This window comes from Eufriesea mexicana, unplaced genomic scaffold (assembly GCF_001483705.2).
Source record: "Eufriesea mexicana isolate 0111107269 unplaced genomic scaffold, ASM148370v2 scaffold5767, whole genome shotgun sequence".
Lineage (NCBI taxonomy): Eukaryota > Metazoa > Arthropoda > Insecta > Hymenoptera > Apidae > Eufriesea > Eufriesea mexicana.
Genome location: NW_016913695.1, coordinates 363,061 through 380,934, shown reverse-complemented (window position 1 = coordinate 380,934; position 17,874 = coordinate 363,061). Strand labels below are relative to the sequence as shown.

The 17,874-nt window shown below is 35.0% G+C and overlaps 2 protein-coding genes across 3 annotated transcripts in view; both read left to right on the top strand.

Moving 5' to 3' along the window:
* Positions 1-6,652, top strand: LOC108552209 (caspase). Its single transcript, XM_017906634.1, has 6 exons — positions 1-109; positions 4,291-4,370; positions 4,467-4,705; positions 4,788-4,966; positions 5,244-5,370; positions 5,787-6,652. Exons 3-6 carry the CDS (start codon positions 4,480-4,482, stop codon positions 6,011-6,013), a joined length of 759 nt encoding a protein of 252 aa, XP_017762123.1. The 5' UTR covers positions 1-109; positions 4,291-4,370; positions 4,467-4,479; the 3' UTR covers positions 6,014-6,652.
* A 6,399-nt stretch (positions 6,653-13,051) lies between these two features.
* LOC108552260 (high-affinity choline transporter 1) overlaps positions 13,052-17,874 on the top strand; it is a 16,768-nt gene continuing 11,945 nt past the window's right edge. For both annotated transcript variants that reach the window (XM_017906712.1, XM_017906710.1), the window contains exon 1: positions 13,052-13,584. The gene's annotated coding sequence lies outside the window, so the exon portion shown is untranslated. The remainder of the gene's footprint in view (positions 13,585-17,874) is intronic.

The following is a 17,874-nucleotide window of genomic DNA, read 5'->3' as shown; positions in this document are numbered from 1 at the left end:
TATTCTTATATTGTACTCAATTATATACTGTTGTCTTTATTTGCTTAAGCTTATTTATTCGATCCGTTCGTCTAAAGCCAAGTCAAATTTTAATGATGGAGGCAACGAGGTAAACGTATCGTTACATTTTGAGACGCTTTGTGTCCTCCTGTGGAAAGTGCAAGTTTACCCGTCTACTTTGCAACAAGTTGCATATCCGATTTTCGTATCTTATAATTAATGTGTAATTATGTGAAAATTAAAAACAATGTTAAACGACGTTACTGCTTCAGTTTGTGAATGTTTAATGTGCAATTGTGCTTTTTCTTGATTTGGTAAAATGACGACTTCAAAACTATTATCGTACGGTTGTGATAATATAATCGATATAGAGAGACTGATTCAGATATGGATATCGGCAATAACCAATATTTTTAGATTAATCACTATTTTTTTAAATATTTTTTCAATAATTTTTTATTTTTGTTACTTCTGTGAACTTTTCTTGAAAAATTGTTACTTGCAGTTTTGATGGATAAAGTACCAAGAATTACGTCTTTTCTCTAGTGTTCAGAAGTTTAATGCCATGGATAATTGATATTTAAGAATTTAACTGCTAATTTACGAGAAAAAGATGTGGTAAAAGTTTTTTATTTCGAATACTACGAATTTGCAATAGACTATTGCATACATCCTTTATTTGTTTCACTTTGTTATAATTATAATTTGTTTATTTTACAATTCAATTCTTTTGTTGTACAATTCAATTTTATAGTGATTTACAAATTTCTTTTAATTTTCAAGATTTCTATAATTACAAATTCCAAAATTTATCTTTCTTTTACTTTAAAATTGTTGGAACTATACAAACATTACACGTCCTTTCATGTATTTTTTTCTTCAACCACATTTATAGGTATTAAGAAATTTTCAATTGTTATCGTTTTGAATCATAAAAGTGTCGGAAAAGGAAGTAAACTAGAAAAACAATGAAAACAAAGGAAAGCTAATATGTATTATCGTTAAATGCCATTCAAGATAAGTGATTTAGACAGATACGAGAACAAAGAAAACTCATGTCGATCGACTACGAAATTGAATGAAATTTTTTTCAAATTGAAAAATTATTAAGAAATACTAAAAGTTATAATCCAATTTAGAATATCAATTCAATTATTAGAGTTTATGCTGAAAAGTTGGCCAGTCGGGAAAAAGTTCGTGCTTTTAGTCTATATTAAAAATTGTTTTTACGCCGGAGAAACTAAACGTTTATTGAATTTCTATCATGATGTTACAAATTGCATTTTTTTCAATTAATTATTTTTCTTATACAAATGCTATTAATTAATATTCAACTCGTGAAAAATATAGGGCGAAAAAGTGGAAAGCTGTGAAAAGATGGACACATTTAAAAAGTGAACATATGAAAATAAAAGAATATGAAAAATTAAAAAATATCATTATGAAAATATTCCTATTATTGGTTTAATAGATACTAGATTAAAAAAAAATTCTAATATTTATAGTTCTACCAAAAATAACATGTACTAATCAAAATATGAATCATCGAATTTAATACATTTCGATAATTATAAAGCAAGGTCATTTGTGCATATCTTTATCAGAAATTTCTTTCTTTTTATTAAACTCATAACATCTCTTTTTTTCTAAATTTACACTGCAATTTTATCAGTAAATTATATCTTTAATTCAAAATTGAGCTTGATTATTTTTTTTTTTCACCAGGTATTTTACGTATATTTTATGATACGAATCAAAAACGAGCTACCAATAAAAAATACCTTTGTTGCCCTATATGAAAAAATAATAATTAAAACCGAATTAAATCTCTTCGGTAGATACACATATTCAACTTTTTACAACAGTGTTTTCTGTTTTTCTTTTTTTTTTTTAGCGATGATTTTAAACTGATGTTTTAAAATTAATTATTTAAATATTTAACACAAATATTTTAATAGCTCTTTATTATTTGAAGGTCAATGAGGTGTGCAGGTGAATGAGACACGTGCCTTTATCGATAATAGCTTTCCTTCCGTATTTTTATTCAATCAAGATAATAACTATATTAAGCGGTTTAATCATGTCTAATGATTATTTATATCTGTTATATAGATATAATGAAATTACGATTTTTCTATCTTTCTTTGTTAAATCATGTTTCTGTTCATATTTCTTTATATTTTCTTATGAATATTTTTATAGTTTTGTATCATTTAAAAGATTTGTATAACGCTTTGTTTAGATTTTGACTAATTTAAGCATGACTTCAAAGGAAACAAAGATATAATTGACCACATGTGTATATGTATCTACATTGTCCTTAAATATTTCAAGATATTTTTCAGTATTGTTTCTTTTGTTTAATATTTATTTATTATTTATTTATTTCCTACCTTTCAGTTTTGAAAGATTTCCGGTTGTCTTCTACATTTTGTACATTTGTGCACTTAACTTCTAATCTTATCTAATCTTATGCGTTTTTAAACCAAATTCTACCTTTTGTTTAATATATATAAATGTATTTCGTTTTAACCTTGCTATTGAATATCCTAGCAGAATATCCTAGTTAACATTAATCTTCCTTTTTTTTTTGTTCTTAAAGTAATAGCACGGATGTCAACAAGCAACATTATTATACGAACGGTTTTGAAAATTAAATCTCGTGTAATACTCATAAAATTCTGAAAAATTCTCAAAAATCTCCCTCCGATGTTCTTCGTCGTATGTAATTTAGAAACTAAAGGATTTCGGAAAGTACAGGAAATCAAACCCAGAATACGGTTCTGTTATCTCGCGTTGCGGAAATCCGTTTATCACTGCTTATCGCGCATTTGTCTGATAATACGTTCTATGCACGTTTCACGATAAAAATGTCATTCTCGGGAAGAGAAAGAAAAGTGGTCACGTGCCGGACAACGATACATCGAGGATCGATACTACGTGTATGATCAATGCAGTAGTCGACTTAGAGGGATTAAAATCTATGATTTTAGATTCGAAGTTCGAGTTCCGCAAAGAGAACATAGATGGCTCTGATGTTACTTGAATAGTTTACTAACTCTGGTTATGTGCTCCCGATACATTTTAATAAATCAATTCGGCAGTAGAAAATTCACAAATTATTCAATATCTGTGACTAATTTATGAACTTTTATAATTGCATCGTACAGGCAGATCCTTCAAGAACTTTCCAATATAATTTTGGATATAAATTTGTCCCTAATTAATTAATTATTAGTGATCATTGCACAGGGTGTTTGAATTCTTGACATACATGCCAACAGTTTGTCATTAATTACTATTTTCTGCCTGATCAATTTATGAACTTCATGCACGCATTATATAAAAGATATCCTAGAGCATGTTCACATATAATTTTTGTTCACATTTTGATTATAGTTTTGTTTAGTATTAAATATTTTCACGGAAGATCGTGACCGTCGTTGTTACGAAATCATGGACGCTATCAAACAATAATTAATAACTAACAAATTAGCGTTAAATTCCACACTAAAATTGTATAAGAATGTTGCCTAAAGTTTCAGCTTTGCAATGCAATTATAAAAGTTCATAAATTAATTACGGAAATTAAGTAATTTGTTAACTTTTCACTGTCGGAGCCCTTCTATTCTTTTCTATCCCCTTTCTGTCCTTATCTGTTACGTGACAAGCTTTTCGTTGACCTCCTCGCCTATTCTGTGTTCCTATTACTTTTCTGAGCTTCGGGTCTAAAATCATAGATGGCGCTGATCGTAGGCGGTAAAATTTTTATTTGAACTAGATACCTCTCATGGTTGTGGTATCTCCTAATACATTTTAAGAAATCAATTCGGCAGTATGAAAGTTAATAAATTTCCAAGTTTTTGTAATTAATTCATGAACATTTATAGCTGCACAGCAAGGTTGGAATTATAGGCAACATTCTTATACAATGTTTAATTTACTAATTAATACTTACATGAGCGATAGGTTTTCCATTTCCTGTATCTAATGATTAATTATATTTTCGTTTTCTTTCTGTAGTAAATAAATTTAAAAAAATAAGATAGAGTAGAGTAAAAATATAGTAGAGTAGAGTAGAATGATCCCCTCTCAGATCGTACTACCGTTGTTGGAACTCCCTGTGTATTCAGCAATATACTTTGGCGTGTAGAAGAATTCGATCATAGAGATTTTTGTCATCTTTTTCCTAAATCAGGGACGAAAGAAGTTTTAAATATTTATATATAGTCGTTGAAATAAGAAGAAGTGAAATAAAAAGATTCGTAAAGCAATGTTCACTATTTTCAGAGTTTTTCTGGGGAAAGTCCGAAGGAATTCGATCAGCACGATGCTGTCGTGATTCATCAACCGGAGGAAAATGCCATAAGGTAAATGCATCTTTAATTCTTTCAAATATTATACTTTTTCGGCTCATATTATTTTCAGAAACGTAAAGACTTTAATTGAATCGGTTTGTGTCGTAGCGAAATCGAAATCATGAGGTTTGCTACTAAAAGAGATGCGACAAGATACTCTATGAATCATAAAAAACGAGGTAAATGCGTGATATTCAATCAGGTATTATTTGATTGGGTGGGCTCAGAACGAAAAGGATCTAATTTTGACGTGAAAATGATATCACGTACCTTTCGTTCCCTGGGTTTCGAGTTGGATCCCTGTCACAATCTGTCTTATAGTAAAATTATGGAGAAAGTTGATGAATGTATGTAAGCCTCATTTCTGTTCATTATATTTCTTGTTTGATGTAATTAAGTATGGTATCATCGATATCGATTGTTTTTTAGTGTGCAAAGAAAATCACAAAGATTGTGACTGCATCTGTTTCTTTATACTGACTCACGGTTCTGAGGAAAATTGGGTGAGAGCGCGTGACGTGTCATATCAGATTCGAGACATCTGGAAGAAGTTCACTGCCGACAATTGTCCGTCGTTGGCTAGTAAGCCGAAGCTATTTTTCATACAGGTGAATGGCATATGAAAGTTGAGAGAATACTTTGAAATACATTAACGTTTATTATATGTACTATGTACATCTCGGATCAGGACGATATGTGTTTTTATAATTTGTATGTGATACCGATTTATTAGTGGACCTCGTTGCGGGTTTTTGATACCTGACATCTAGATTAAAGAAACGACTCTATTTCTAAAATGTTTAATACTCTTAATATCAATGTAACATATTTCATATGTTCTTATCATAATATTATTAATGTTATACGAACAATCGTCTTTTGTAGGCTTGTAGAGGCACTAAGAATGAAAAACCTGTTCGGGGAAGATCTGTTACAGATTCGTCTAAGAATGAGGAAATATACAACATTCCTTCTCATGCAGACTTCTTGTACGCTTCCAGTACCGTGGAAGGTAAATGGATTTTAAAAATAATGACACGAAAACATCGAAATTTTAAACTTCGACCTTTGAAAAATAATTATTTGGAATAGAAATTAATATATAATATAATATAATAATTATAGCAATAATAATATTAAGAATAGTTAAAAGGATTGAAAACAGTTATATTAACAGTACATAACAGTACGTATTTCATACAAGATATTTAATTTTGAGTATGTTACTTTTGTGTCAACTGTATACTATGATTAATGCTTATTTATGGAATTACAAATAGTTTACCTTGGATTTGATCTATGGGATACTGGAAACCAAAAATTGTAGGATTAGGCTACCTAGTGGTTATCTTACATAGCATTGCTCTTAATCGCCAATTCTTCAGTGGAATTCTTCCTAACCTTTGATTGTATTTATTTTGTTTAAAGGTTTTAACTCGCGTCGTGATCCAGAAAAAGGTACATGGTATATACAGACTTTGTGTGAGGTAATCCAGGATCATTGGCGTGATACCGATTTATTGAGGATGTTAACGATAACAGCGCGCAAGGTTGCAACCACTGAATACCCAGATGAAGAAGCACTCACACAAATGCCTTCTACAACCACAACACTGATCAGAGATCTATATTTTACACCGAAGGATGAATCATAGAATAATGAAAGTTTGTTTCAAGCAAATAGTTATTGAAATGCTTAAATTTAGTCATTGTTATCTCAATTTATCTTATTGTTTGCTCAAGGTCCCACAAGTATTTCCACCCTCATGTTTTGTGTCTTTTTATTTTTATTTTGTAAGACATTAAAATCGTTTATAATTGTTCATTTTTGAAACAGATCTCAAAATAAATTGCCTTATCAAGAATGGAAAGATGAAGTCGGCAATAATGATGTAAAATAATATTTTAGATTGAAACAATGAAAAAGAAAATGGTAGAGAAGCATGTTTTTGACTTGGCGCTCATTTTATCAGTGACGCATGTGCAATAGGAATACACAAGTGGGGATAATATTTAGACCTGTAGTGGGGAAAACTGGCCTTGAGCGATTAATTGATTTCGAACAGGCTTTAGTCGTGGGTCGTTTTATTACGATAAGCGGGTGAACGTGCGTGAATAACTTAACTGTTTCGTCCCGTCCTACGATTTTAACTAGGTAATTTTCTTATATCAAGTTGCTAATTTATGTTAAAGAATTCTTCGTTTCTAGTAATTTGACGTAACTTGTCACGATAAAGGTCTGCATGATGTTGGATCTGTTCTCATACATATCATCAATATTCGAAGCGCCTAAAACCGGAAATCAGTATTTATTTTTGGAAAGATGTTATTACATTATCTAAATCATAAAAGATAAAAAGAAAGGTTGATCTTGATGTATTTTAAGGGTAATTTTAAAGACTTAAGAACTAAATTTAATTAAAAGGAATCGAATAGAGCGTAAAATTTACTTTAGTGTACAAATGAATTAAACAAAAAAAGCTTCGTGAAATTAGCTTTACAGTTTTTAGAGTTTCAGGCTGAGTCGAAAATGAAAGTCGTAGAATTGGTTTTACATACCTTTCGTTTTAGTTCTTTATTCAATGAGTATCTTAATTAGAAAAACGAAATTCTTCTAGAAAATTACCAAATTTTGATAAACAGTATATATCATGTACTAATAAAAAGATAGCATTATTTATGTAAAATTTTGATGATTTTACTTGATCATCGAAACAAAATAAAAATGAGAATTCTCAAAAGGTGGAGCGATTTCTCTTTTTTCGCGTATACAACGTAATACGTATCAATTCATAGGCGTTTTCGAAGATCGATCGTCGTCGGAGAGGAATAACTTCCAATATGTTTACAGTAATGGAATAATTTATCCGAGGGAATATCGTTACCTCTGTTTCTTTTCAATGCCACAACGAAAGATCGTGCATCGTTCCTCTTCAATTTCTCGGTTGTGCTACTTCCACTTGATCCACAGTTTCATGTTTCCGCTCTATCTCCTTTCCTTTTTTATCGTTCTTTCATTCTATCTTCCTTTTCGATCGTCCCTCTCTCAGTGCAACATTTTCCGCGGATTTCTCGAGCACTTGTTCCTGCTCGATCTCCCATCAGTATTTAATTGGCTCTCCGTTCCGAACTGCTGTCTGCTCTTCGAAATGAAAAAAGCTCGTTAACTTTAAACAAGCAATACCGTTGTGCCACCAATTACCGGCAGCTGAAAAATATCCGCTTTGTGGATTGGCCGCGGGGGCGAAATTTTGCTCGAAACTCTACAGCGACGGCGTTTAAACATTTTATTTTACAAGCTAGAGCGCGATTTCGGACGAAATCGATAACGATTCCGGGACACGTCGCGGACTTGGGATATTAAACGAGAAATAAGAGTAAATGAAACGAGGAAGACTGGCAATGAACCTCCTTAGAGACCTCAAGCTAACGTGCCTAGAAACTATCGTATCGTGTTTCGAGCAAGCAAGGTTATTCTTATAATAGACAAATGATCTATGCAGACAGATCTGATTTAAATCGTCCCTCTTGTGGGCGAAGAAAATTGGTTCAATGCGAACGCAACGTAATCGCTACGATTAGAGTGCCATTCATTTTGTGCTTGATATGTATTTGGATATATAGTAAGAATCCGATTTTTATCGGTCACTTATCGTTTCAACTCTCTTATCCGATTAATAACATTCAATCAGTTCGGTCAATGTTTGAAAATTGGATTTTTACGCTATAATTTCAGGATAATTATTTACGTATACATATCGATTATCTTTAACGTCGATTAATTTTTATTCTACTAATAATAAATCTACTGTAATATAAATAATTATACTGTTTAACTAAAATAGAAATGCTATTAATATGTCACAGGAAATACCATTTTCCTTTTTAAACGAGTAGAATGATGATAAGATGTATAGTTGTGGAAGTTATGGGGACGGACGGAAGGAAATGGAATATTCTGCACGACATTCACACGTCTCATTAAATCAAGCATTCAGTATGTTCGCAGATTCGCTTGACAAACATATCCCCGCAGACTTATCCCCATCATGGTTCTGCGTTTCTCCGTGAACTGCTAATAAACCGCGTCATGATATTATCAACATGTCCGATTGGTCATGCATTAATCATCTTAGCGTGATTCCGTGTCCCAAAAGTCGTTGTTATCGTGTGAATTAACATGGACTGATTGATAAACGATTTTGTCATTTGAAGATATCGTTTTCATTGTAATTGTTTTAACGAATAACACCTGTAAGTTTGAAACTCTGATTTGATTTGTTGTATCTGAGAATTAGTTTATGAGGGAATTAGCTATTTACAGTTCCGTTCTTTTAATTTTAAATGTATGTGTAATTAAAAAATAAATTACTATTAAAATGTCTAATTTAATTTAATTAATAAAAGATAAATTACTATTAAAGTGTTTAATTTAATCCAATCTCATCGACTGCAATATTAAATCCATCCTGAACTCCAAACGCTAGGCGCTTCATCTTTATATCAATTTCCATCCGACACTGACCAAAAAACAAGTACTTAGTTTCAGGCTCTCTGGACGAACAATCAACGCAATTACCAACAGAAGGTCAACCAGCAGTTTACAACCCTCCAAACACTTTCGCTTCTGCTTGACAGATTCGTGAGAAATAGTTCAACTAACGACTTCCTTTGACGCGGATCGCGCGTGGAGCGTCGTTTGATGAAAATGCTCAAAACACGTGCTGCTACAGTTCCTTCCTGCTAGGCAACGCGTGGAGGACGATGACCAGGGTCATAGTCGATGCCAGTGGAGCACTTTCGGCGTCGACGGGCATTCGTAGGCTTGGTCCAGGGTTGGTGTGTAGTAGTGGAGGAAGGGGAGACACGGTTCTGGCCATGGAGCGAACGTAAGAGTCAGGAGTTTGCGCGAACAGATCAATACTGCCCCCGCACGTGGATATGTCTCTCTCCTTCCACTCCTTTCTCTCTCTAGCGTAAAAATCTCGCTGGTCTATCCTGTCCTCTTTCATCTCAGATCCCTTATCCTCTCCTTTTCCTCGCTATTACACCGGTTCCTCTAGCACCGTGTCTCTATTTCCCCATTTCCTTTTTTATTCTATCCTTCTTCGTTTTATTCTACTCTTCATGTCTGAGGAGTCTGAGATATATGCGTCTTTTTCTACCTCTTCACTCTCGTTCCTCGACTTTCGTCCTTTACGTCCGTTCGCGTCCTTTCCTTTCGCTAACGCGCCGTTTAATTTCTCTCTTCTTGCTCTTACGTTAGTCGGCTTCTTGCGCGAGCCTTGGTTTCCGGCCCGCTAGCGAATCTTCACATCACCACTTACGCTCTTCTTGGTCATTGGTATCTTCTTTCCTTGCTTGGGACCCCTTCTTCTCTGTTTCTCGTTTCCTTTTCATGTGTTGACAGCTTTTTCCTTTCCAGCTGACCGGTTACCGGTGTTTCGATTATGCCCCAGTGATGGTTAGTATCTTACGTCCTTACATCCTTTTTACAACTACTTTAACAACTAATTCTGTAACTCAACAAACAAATGTTTTTATGCAAAAGCTTTGAAGGTGAAAAATTCTATCAGAAACGCAACGTAAAGTTTTAGGTCAGATCTATTTATTAAGGTACTCACGAGTAATGTTTCTATTTGCGTTCTATAAATAAAATTTGAATATAGGAATAATCCTTTTGTTTTATAATTAATAAACGATTTTCGGCTCTGTCACACATAATAAACTGTAGAGCAAGAAAGATGAATAACCTCGGTCCAGATCGATTTTCATCTCATTTCTACTCATTGTAGAACTTTCTTCTTCCACCTTTCTTTATCCTCGTATCTGTTTATTCTGTTCTTCAGACTTCATCCTGAAATCCAGTTCTATCCTTCTACCGCTAAGGTCTACTTCTAGGCAGGACTATACAGCCGCTTTTATCTTTCCACGCGTTCATCGACGCACGTATACGCTTCCCCCCGCTACGTACGACCCTTCTCTATTTGTATCGTAACCTCCCCCGACCTTCCTTTTATCTTCCTCCATGCTCCATCTCTCTTCTTCACTACCCTCTATGTGAGCCCCTAGCCTAGTATCTCTGTTTCCACGTACCTTCTCTGTTCTCCCCTATTTTCCTACTTTTATCCCTCGTTCTATCCCTTTTTTTCTGCCAACTTCCAACCCCCTTTCGTATCTTTATTCCTCTTTGTTCATCGCGTTAGCTAGCTTCTATCCTCGCCTGGAGCTCTTCGACCATCGTTCCTAGTCGACGTTTCGTAACTCTTCCTGTTTCTACACAGAAGTATACAGGTATTTCCGTCCTCGTTTCAGAATCATGCGTTGTCTCTGTCACGTAGTTTCGTTTCGTTCATTCAGCACATAGCGTTTCGTCGTTTTTACGTCTCCTTTTCACCTTCGTCGCTTTTCGTTGTTTGAACGCAGTTTTCAACTCTACCGTTGTTTCCCTTGATCTCTCCCTTTGTGTCGCGTTTCTCCACGTTTGCTCTTCCATCCTCCTCTTGATACACGTATGTTTCTTGCGGGTACTCCGTGCCTAATGTTTTATCCGCTTTTGCATTTTCAATTTCTCTTTCATTCCTCGCTGGTACTGCCTGTCTTTTATATTCTTTGTCTTATTCCGGCACTGCACAGCGAAGAATGGAGGCCAAATGAAAATTTGAAGAAATTCGAATGTTAGAATTTTCGAAATCTTTGAAACCATTTATCAATTTTTATACTAGAAATGAAATATCTAAAACTGTTTTATTTATAAAAAAGTTATTACGCACCTTCATTTTAAATAAATTTGTATCTATTAGATTCTATCATCATGCGAGTTATTAATTGCTTTGAAAGTTCTGTTTTGTGTTTATTATTTCTCTGTAATTAGTTCTTAATTAACCACAATTATCAATTTATAAATTAATATTAAATTTATAATTTCCAATTTTGAATTAACCTCATCGTTTGAGGTTATGTTGCTCTCCCTACTGTCTTATTCACTCGATACTTGCTCTACCATTTCCATTTCAAGCAGTAACCTTTTTCTGCTTGTACGCCAGTCCGTTTCCATCAGCATCACTGCCTATATTTTCGTTTATCCTTCTTTTACCTAACTGCCATTCTCTTTCGTGTTTCTCTCGGCTGTCTAACGCGTCATAGGTTTTCTGTCACTTTTCTATTTCACGTTGCGTTCTTTCGCTTTTTCTCGCTATATCTCTATTTCTGTCGCAACGGTAACTTTGTCACGTTTTCTCTTAATTCGCAATCCTTCTCCGTTCCCTTCTTTTCCTTTTCTTCTTCCTCTTTTTCTTTTTCCACAGTTGTAAATAATCATTATCTCCAATATACTATGTTGTATCAACCCTGTGGATACTACACTTTATCTTTTGCTCTTTCATGCTTTTCTATTTTTTGTTAAGTGTGTTTTTCTTCAGAATGCTGAACGGTCATCTATATTTTCTTGCTGCCTACCTCCCATTTTTGTAATTGCTTTAGTGCGATAACTTCTTTCGCATTTCTATCTTCTGCTTCTATCTCGGAATTTTTGGTATTACGAATCATTTGCTGCATTTCTTCCGTTTCTTTATTTTTTCCACTTTTTCTGGTTGATTTGTTTCTGCTTGTACACGTAATGTGCTCTTTCATTTAGATTTCCTTTTCCATTGGATGTTTACAATCAGCCGCGTCTCATGGTTCAAAGATATTTATCATCGTTTACAAGAACTTACACTTTGTATCAACATCTTACTTTGCATTTAAATTTCTTCTTTTGCTCGAATCTCCCCCTCGCTTCTCCACGTTTCATCCTCTTGCATCATAAGCTTATACACCTTCGGCCACTTTCTTCTCTTCCTTCTCTTTCTTCACATGAATATCCTAACTTCCATCTTCTATTAATTTTACCTTTAATTTGGTTTATTGCTTCTTTTTCTTGCCTTTACTGTCACTCGATCATTCCCATTTTACTTCCTTTTTCAGATTCATTCCATTTTTGTCTTCTTCTCACATTCAGTTTCACTCCTTTCTTCAAGAGTTTGTTTCCGTTCTTCAATTCATCCCTGCCCTTCGACAATTCCTATCTTCATTTCTCATTCATTCTTCTTTCGCCACTCAGTAGTTCTCATCTCTTTCTGTTCTTAATTTTGCCCTTCATTCTCCCGTATCAAGTATCCATGTTTCTCCTTTCCGCTTTTCTTTTTCTCCAATTTCAACCCTGTTCCACCCCTCAACGATATCCATCGCTCTTTCTCGCTCTGCCTGTGCCATTTCACTTCCTCTTCCCTCCTCTGCAACTTCTTTCTTCATCTCTCTCTTCCTCATCATCCCCTCTCCTCTCCATAGTTTCTACCCTTATTGCTCTTTCACGGTACCCCTTCGACTTCCAATCAACAGCCTCTCTCTCTCAGTCTTCCACCCCCATGTACCTTTCAACATTCTTGTCTCTCTCTTACTTCAATACCACTCCTCCTCCCCTTTACGATAGCATCCATATTCCTCCCTCCGCTTCTCCTTTCATCTTCTGCACCATCCATCTTTCTCTCTCTTTTTCATTCCCCTCTAACCCCATTTTCCCTTCAACTTCACCCTTCCCCCTTTCCAAACCATCATCCATATTCCTCTCTTCTTCTCTCTTCTCGCTTTAAATCCTCCCTCCTGCCACAACATCCATTCTCCTTTCTCTCTTTCTTTCATTCTTGTTTGTCCTCCTCGTATCTCTCATCTTCTTCTCTCTGTCTCATTCTCCTCCCTCCCCACTCGCCCGATCGTAGACATTCACCCCCGCCCCTTGCGCGGTAACAGCTTCCATCCTTCTCCCTCTCTGTCTGCGGCACGACCCCCTGGCAAAGTGGCGGTCCAGCGCGCACGGCCTATCAGCCGTACGGGATGCTGAGACCGGAGTACTAGATTCAGTCGTACGCTTGGCTCCCTCCTGTCGCCGCTGTTGTGCTCGCGTACACGTTCTTCGCGCACGGTCCTCGTTAAAAACGTCCGCGTGTCGCGGCCACCAGCCAATCTTCCTCGACCTATCCGTCACGCTCTTCATGCCTCATACCATCCCCAACTCACACTGGCTGTCCACACGTTTCTGTTACCGTTCGTCGACCCTTTCCACCCACCTTTGTCATTCGGTAACGAAGAACAGACGTTGATCTTCGTCCAAGGAGATTCGTTCCGAGTTCCAGCCGAAAATCGAAGCGGGGGCAGCATGGGGATTCTCACGTGAAAGGCGTGTTCCGGGGTAAGTCGCCATTCCATCTTCCTCCTTCCGCCGGCGAAGCCAGGGACGGTCTTTGCCTTAGGTCCTTCGAGATTTGTTTCTGGAAAGAAGAACGAAGATTTCAGTAGTGGTTCTCTTCCTATTTCTTCCTCGAATATTTCGCTTTCGAAGCTACAGAGATCATTGATTTTTGGAGGAAGAAAAGTACGGTCGATGATTCAGGGGTTAAGTGCACCAGCAAACGTGTTTTGGTCGAGTCGGGGAAGGTGGATGTACAAGTTGGTCCGGAAACGATTGTCTATGGGTAAACAATGGCTGTTTGCTTTATGTGGATCGTGAAACCTAACCTACCCTTAGAGTTAACTCGAAGATATACGTTTATTTGTATATATGACTCGTTCAATTTGCTTGAGTTAAGTAAATTCTGACAATTTGTAGGTTATGTTATCCTATCCTGTTTGACTATCCCGGGTGCTAACGCAACTTCTTTTCGGAAATAAATTCTAACCTTTAAATTTAGTAAACTGCTAATATGAATTATTAATCTTCGGCAAAATTTAGTTCTCTATTGTTGCAGTGGGTTTTGCTATGTTGATTAGTTACATATTTTGTATGTTATAAGTGTCATATGTTTGTGAAATTTTGGACCATACTTTTTAATCACCCTATAAAGCTTGGAAGTAATTTAAGGAATTTAAAATTGACTTACAGTGGCATTTCTTCGCTTTGATGGAAAATTTTTCGTTTGACACTTTTATTAGAACTAGTTGGAATACTAAATAGTTTTCTTTGGCGAAACAAACTGCGCCGCAAATGAGGCGCTTCGTCCTTTGTCACGTCGCTTTGTCGAGGAGTGTCATAATCGTCCTTTGTTATTATCCTCCTCTGTCATATTTGGAACGCTATTGTAACGAAAACACATCAAGATTCGGATATCAAAATGAAACACAATTCGACGGCTAATTCTATTTAGTAGATCGATAAAGAGAAAATTTCTTTGAAATGCAATTCTGTCATATTTAGAGGGAAATGTAGATAGTATTAAATTATAAATATTTTTCTTTCGCTAATTAGAATGTCGATTCTATATTTTCGAGTCTATATAGAAATATATGAGAAGCAATGGAAAATGAAAGTTACAAAAGATATAGGATTATACATTCATACATAAATAGATATACCATCATGAATACCACTTTTGTTTGGGTTCCTCAATTGTAGACATTGATTTTTTCAAATATTATTTGTTCCAAACGTTGTAAACGTTTTCCATTAATCTCAATTTACATCTTTCTGTTCTGAAAAAGAATACACGTAAGGAGTAACAAACATTAAGTTTTAAAAAAACATTACTTAATCTATTCAAAATATTCGCATAATAATTTCTTTTCAAGACTTATATCCAAACATCGTCGTAATGAAACCTGTCTCGTAAAGTAAATGAGTAATCGAACAAAGTAATGACTCAAGGCTTATATCGTGCCATGATACGATAAACAATCTGTCCCTTTGTCTTTACTTTCCACTTTCCTCTTTCTTCGTTCGGTTGAACGGCAGCCACGATTGAGGATATCCTATGATGAAAATGTTAAAACGATCGAGCCATCCTATCGAGGAAATTTCTTCGTCGAACAGAAGAACAAACCAAGGAACTTCTTAAACTCGTTTCCCCCGGAGTCTCTGAGCCATTTAACCCTCGGCTATCGCGTTTTTCTTCCATCTCTTCCTCTTCTTTTCCTCCTGTGTTTTTCCTCTCCTTTTTATACATATTTATTTTCTACTTCTCTTTTCTGTTTCTTCTTTCTTTTTCTCCCTCTCTCTCCCTCTCTTTTTCTCTTCCTCTCTTATTTTTTTTAAATCTCTTCAGAAACGATTCGCGGTCTACAGAGTCTCTGAAACGTCCTTTCATCCGTTCCAATTCACCCGACGCACTTTTCTACAAATTTATAACGAGCCGCGCGCGCTATTTATTCTTGTCTCGGCCCGGCAACGTTCCTGCTCGTTATCTTTCCCTTTTTTTTGCTAGCTTGCTTCGTCCTTACCTCCCTCTCTTTTCGTTACACTTAATTAGTAAGCAATTTCAGTAACGAACCGGCCTTTGTAGACCGCGGAACAATTACTCGCGTTCCGTTTCATGTGATATCACGCGCTTCATCGTGTGTTTCTGCTTTCCGTTCGTATTCTCCTTTTTTCTTCTATACTTCTTCCTTTTGCTTTGAATTTTCGGGTATTTTGGTCATTCATTGGATCTTGCATGGAATAAGAGTGTTGTGGTAGGTTTTATCACTTTGTGCAAGCAGTTTGTGTTAGATTAGAGCCAGAACTTCTTCTATCTTTCTTCCTCTAAATTTCTAGGTATTGTATCAGATTGTTAGATCTTCTCGTAGACAATCATTTTATAGGAGATTTTCAGCGAGATGCAAATCACAAACCTCGTCGAACACTCGAACCATCGACCTGTAATGTATAACCAAATTTAACACACACGGATGATAATAATAATTAAAGTGGTATCATGAAGATAGATAAACTCGTATAATTATATTTCTATTTCAATGATAGTCAACGCCAATTTTAGCAATAACACCCGCGGGTTCCTAATAATTGCAGAGATGAAAAATTCAACGTAATTAATCTAGCGCAACTTCATATTAAATAAACACTTTTAATTTATATTCAATAATTATTGATTAAATTTCATGGTTAAATGCTTGAGAATTTTACAAATAAAAATGTTAGAGAAAATTAAAAAACAAAGAATTATAGGAAAATGTTTACGAAATATAGGAGCAAAAGACCTTGCATATTTATTCTTTTAATCTGTTTAGTTTGACGATGATGGATCGAGAAAAAATGTTTATGCACACTCGCCAATTGGTCGCGACTGGTGCGTAAATTTATCGATTCTCGGTTTTAGGTGTTTACCCGGCTTAATGCGATGTTTCTGATTGGCCAGAGCATGCAAATACCAGATGTGCTCGTTCTAATTGGTTTCAGTAATAAATAGAGTGGAAAGGGTTGGAAAAGTAAGAGGGATGGCGAAGAAAGGGAAAAAAGAAACGAATCTTGATGGCGCGTTTAATTAAACGACCGGTTAATTTCTTTTTTCTTAATAGAAACAGCTATTAAGAAATTTAATTTTCCCCTAATTAATCCATCGAGCACCTAGCATACTTTCTAAATATTTCCTCCAAATTTAGTTCGATATCAATCCTAATTTTCATACGTATATTCCATTTAAGCAAATTTGCTAATTACAAATTTTGTTCAATCGTATTTGTCAAGTATGTTCCTACAGAATATTGTTATATTTTCATTATATTATCTCTTGTTATTAATTATTTCGAAATTTATCTATTATCGTGTTATTTAAAAAATATATTTTATATCTTATGATAATATTTGTGAGTGTAAAATTTTTTAAGGTCACGATTTCCAAGGGAAATATCTTAAAAATTCGTTCGACGAGTTTTAATCGTGACTTTAATCATTTGTTGTAATTTCTTTGTGTTTTACAATTTCGGAGGGATGACGCTTCAAATGTATCGTAATTAAAAAATGTTCGTAATTACGAGAATTTCTTCGGAATCGACACGAAAACGACCCGCTTTTTGCTGGTTTCCAGGTGAAAAGCTTATGTTCCTTCTTTAACGGAAAGAGCCGCGATGGCAGCGGTTAACGAATTCGCAGTGAAGCCATCGTGAAACCCTGAAGATGCGTCCTGAAAACTCTTAAGTCTCTTATTACGATTTCCGAGAGGAAAGTCGTTGAAAAGCCTCGGATATATATTTTTGCCTGGGAACGAACGATGAAACGTGGTTCTGAAGGCTGTCGTGCTAATATTTCTTGCAATTTGATGGCGAGTTTGAAATATGATGAGATTATTTAGCGAGGAGATTGTTGGAAATCTTTTCTTATGATCATTCGTCACAAATCGAGAATAAGTAAAATAAAAAATCTATTACTACATCAAATACTTTCATTAATTTGTTCCAAAACATTCCATACTACTTATAGTTTTTTAAAGAACGCCAAATTTGTTTCCTTCCACCAGTAAGAGAAGAAAATTTATAAACATTCGTAAAAGCATTGTTTATGGTCAAATAATAATAATAAAGAATTCATCAAAAGTTCATTCAATAAGGCTTCTCGCTCCAAATCACAGGAATAAACGTTTGTCATGACATTATATCTGATTAGTATTAAGTAACAGAACGTATTACTGTAACGGAAGTCTTAATTACCTAACGCCACATTTAACCTTGTAAATCTAACGTTCCTGCAATCTTTTCATCCCCCCCCCCCCCCCTG

Bases quoted from the DNA above. Each gene is read 5' to 3' on its own strand.
- LOC108552209 (XM_017906634.1), top strand. From the start codon at position 4,480: ATGAGGTTTGCTACTAAAAGAGATGCGACAAGATACTCTATGAATCAT. The intron at 4,967-5,243 runs GTGAATGGCATA...CGTCTTTTGTAG, and splicing joins CGAAGCTATTTTTCATACAG to GCTTGTAGAGGCACTAAGAA. The intron at 5,371-5,786 runs GTAAATGGATTT...TTTTGTTTAAAG, and splicing joins CGCTTCCAGTACCGTGGAAG to GTTTTAACTCGCGTCGTGAT.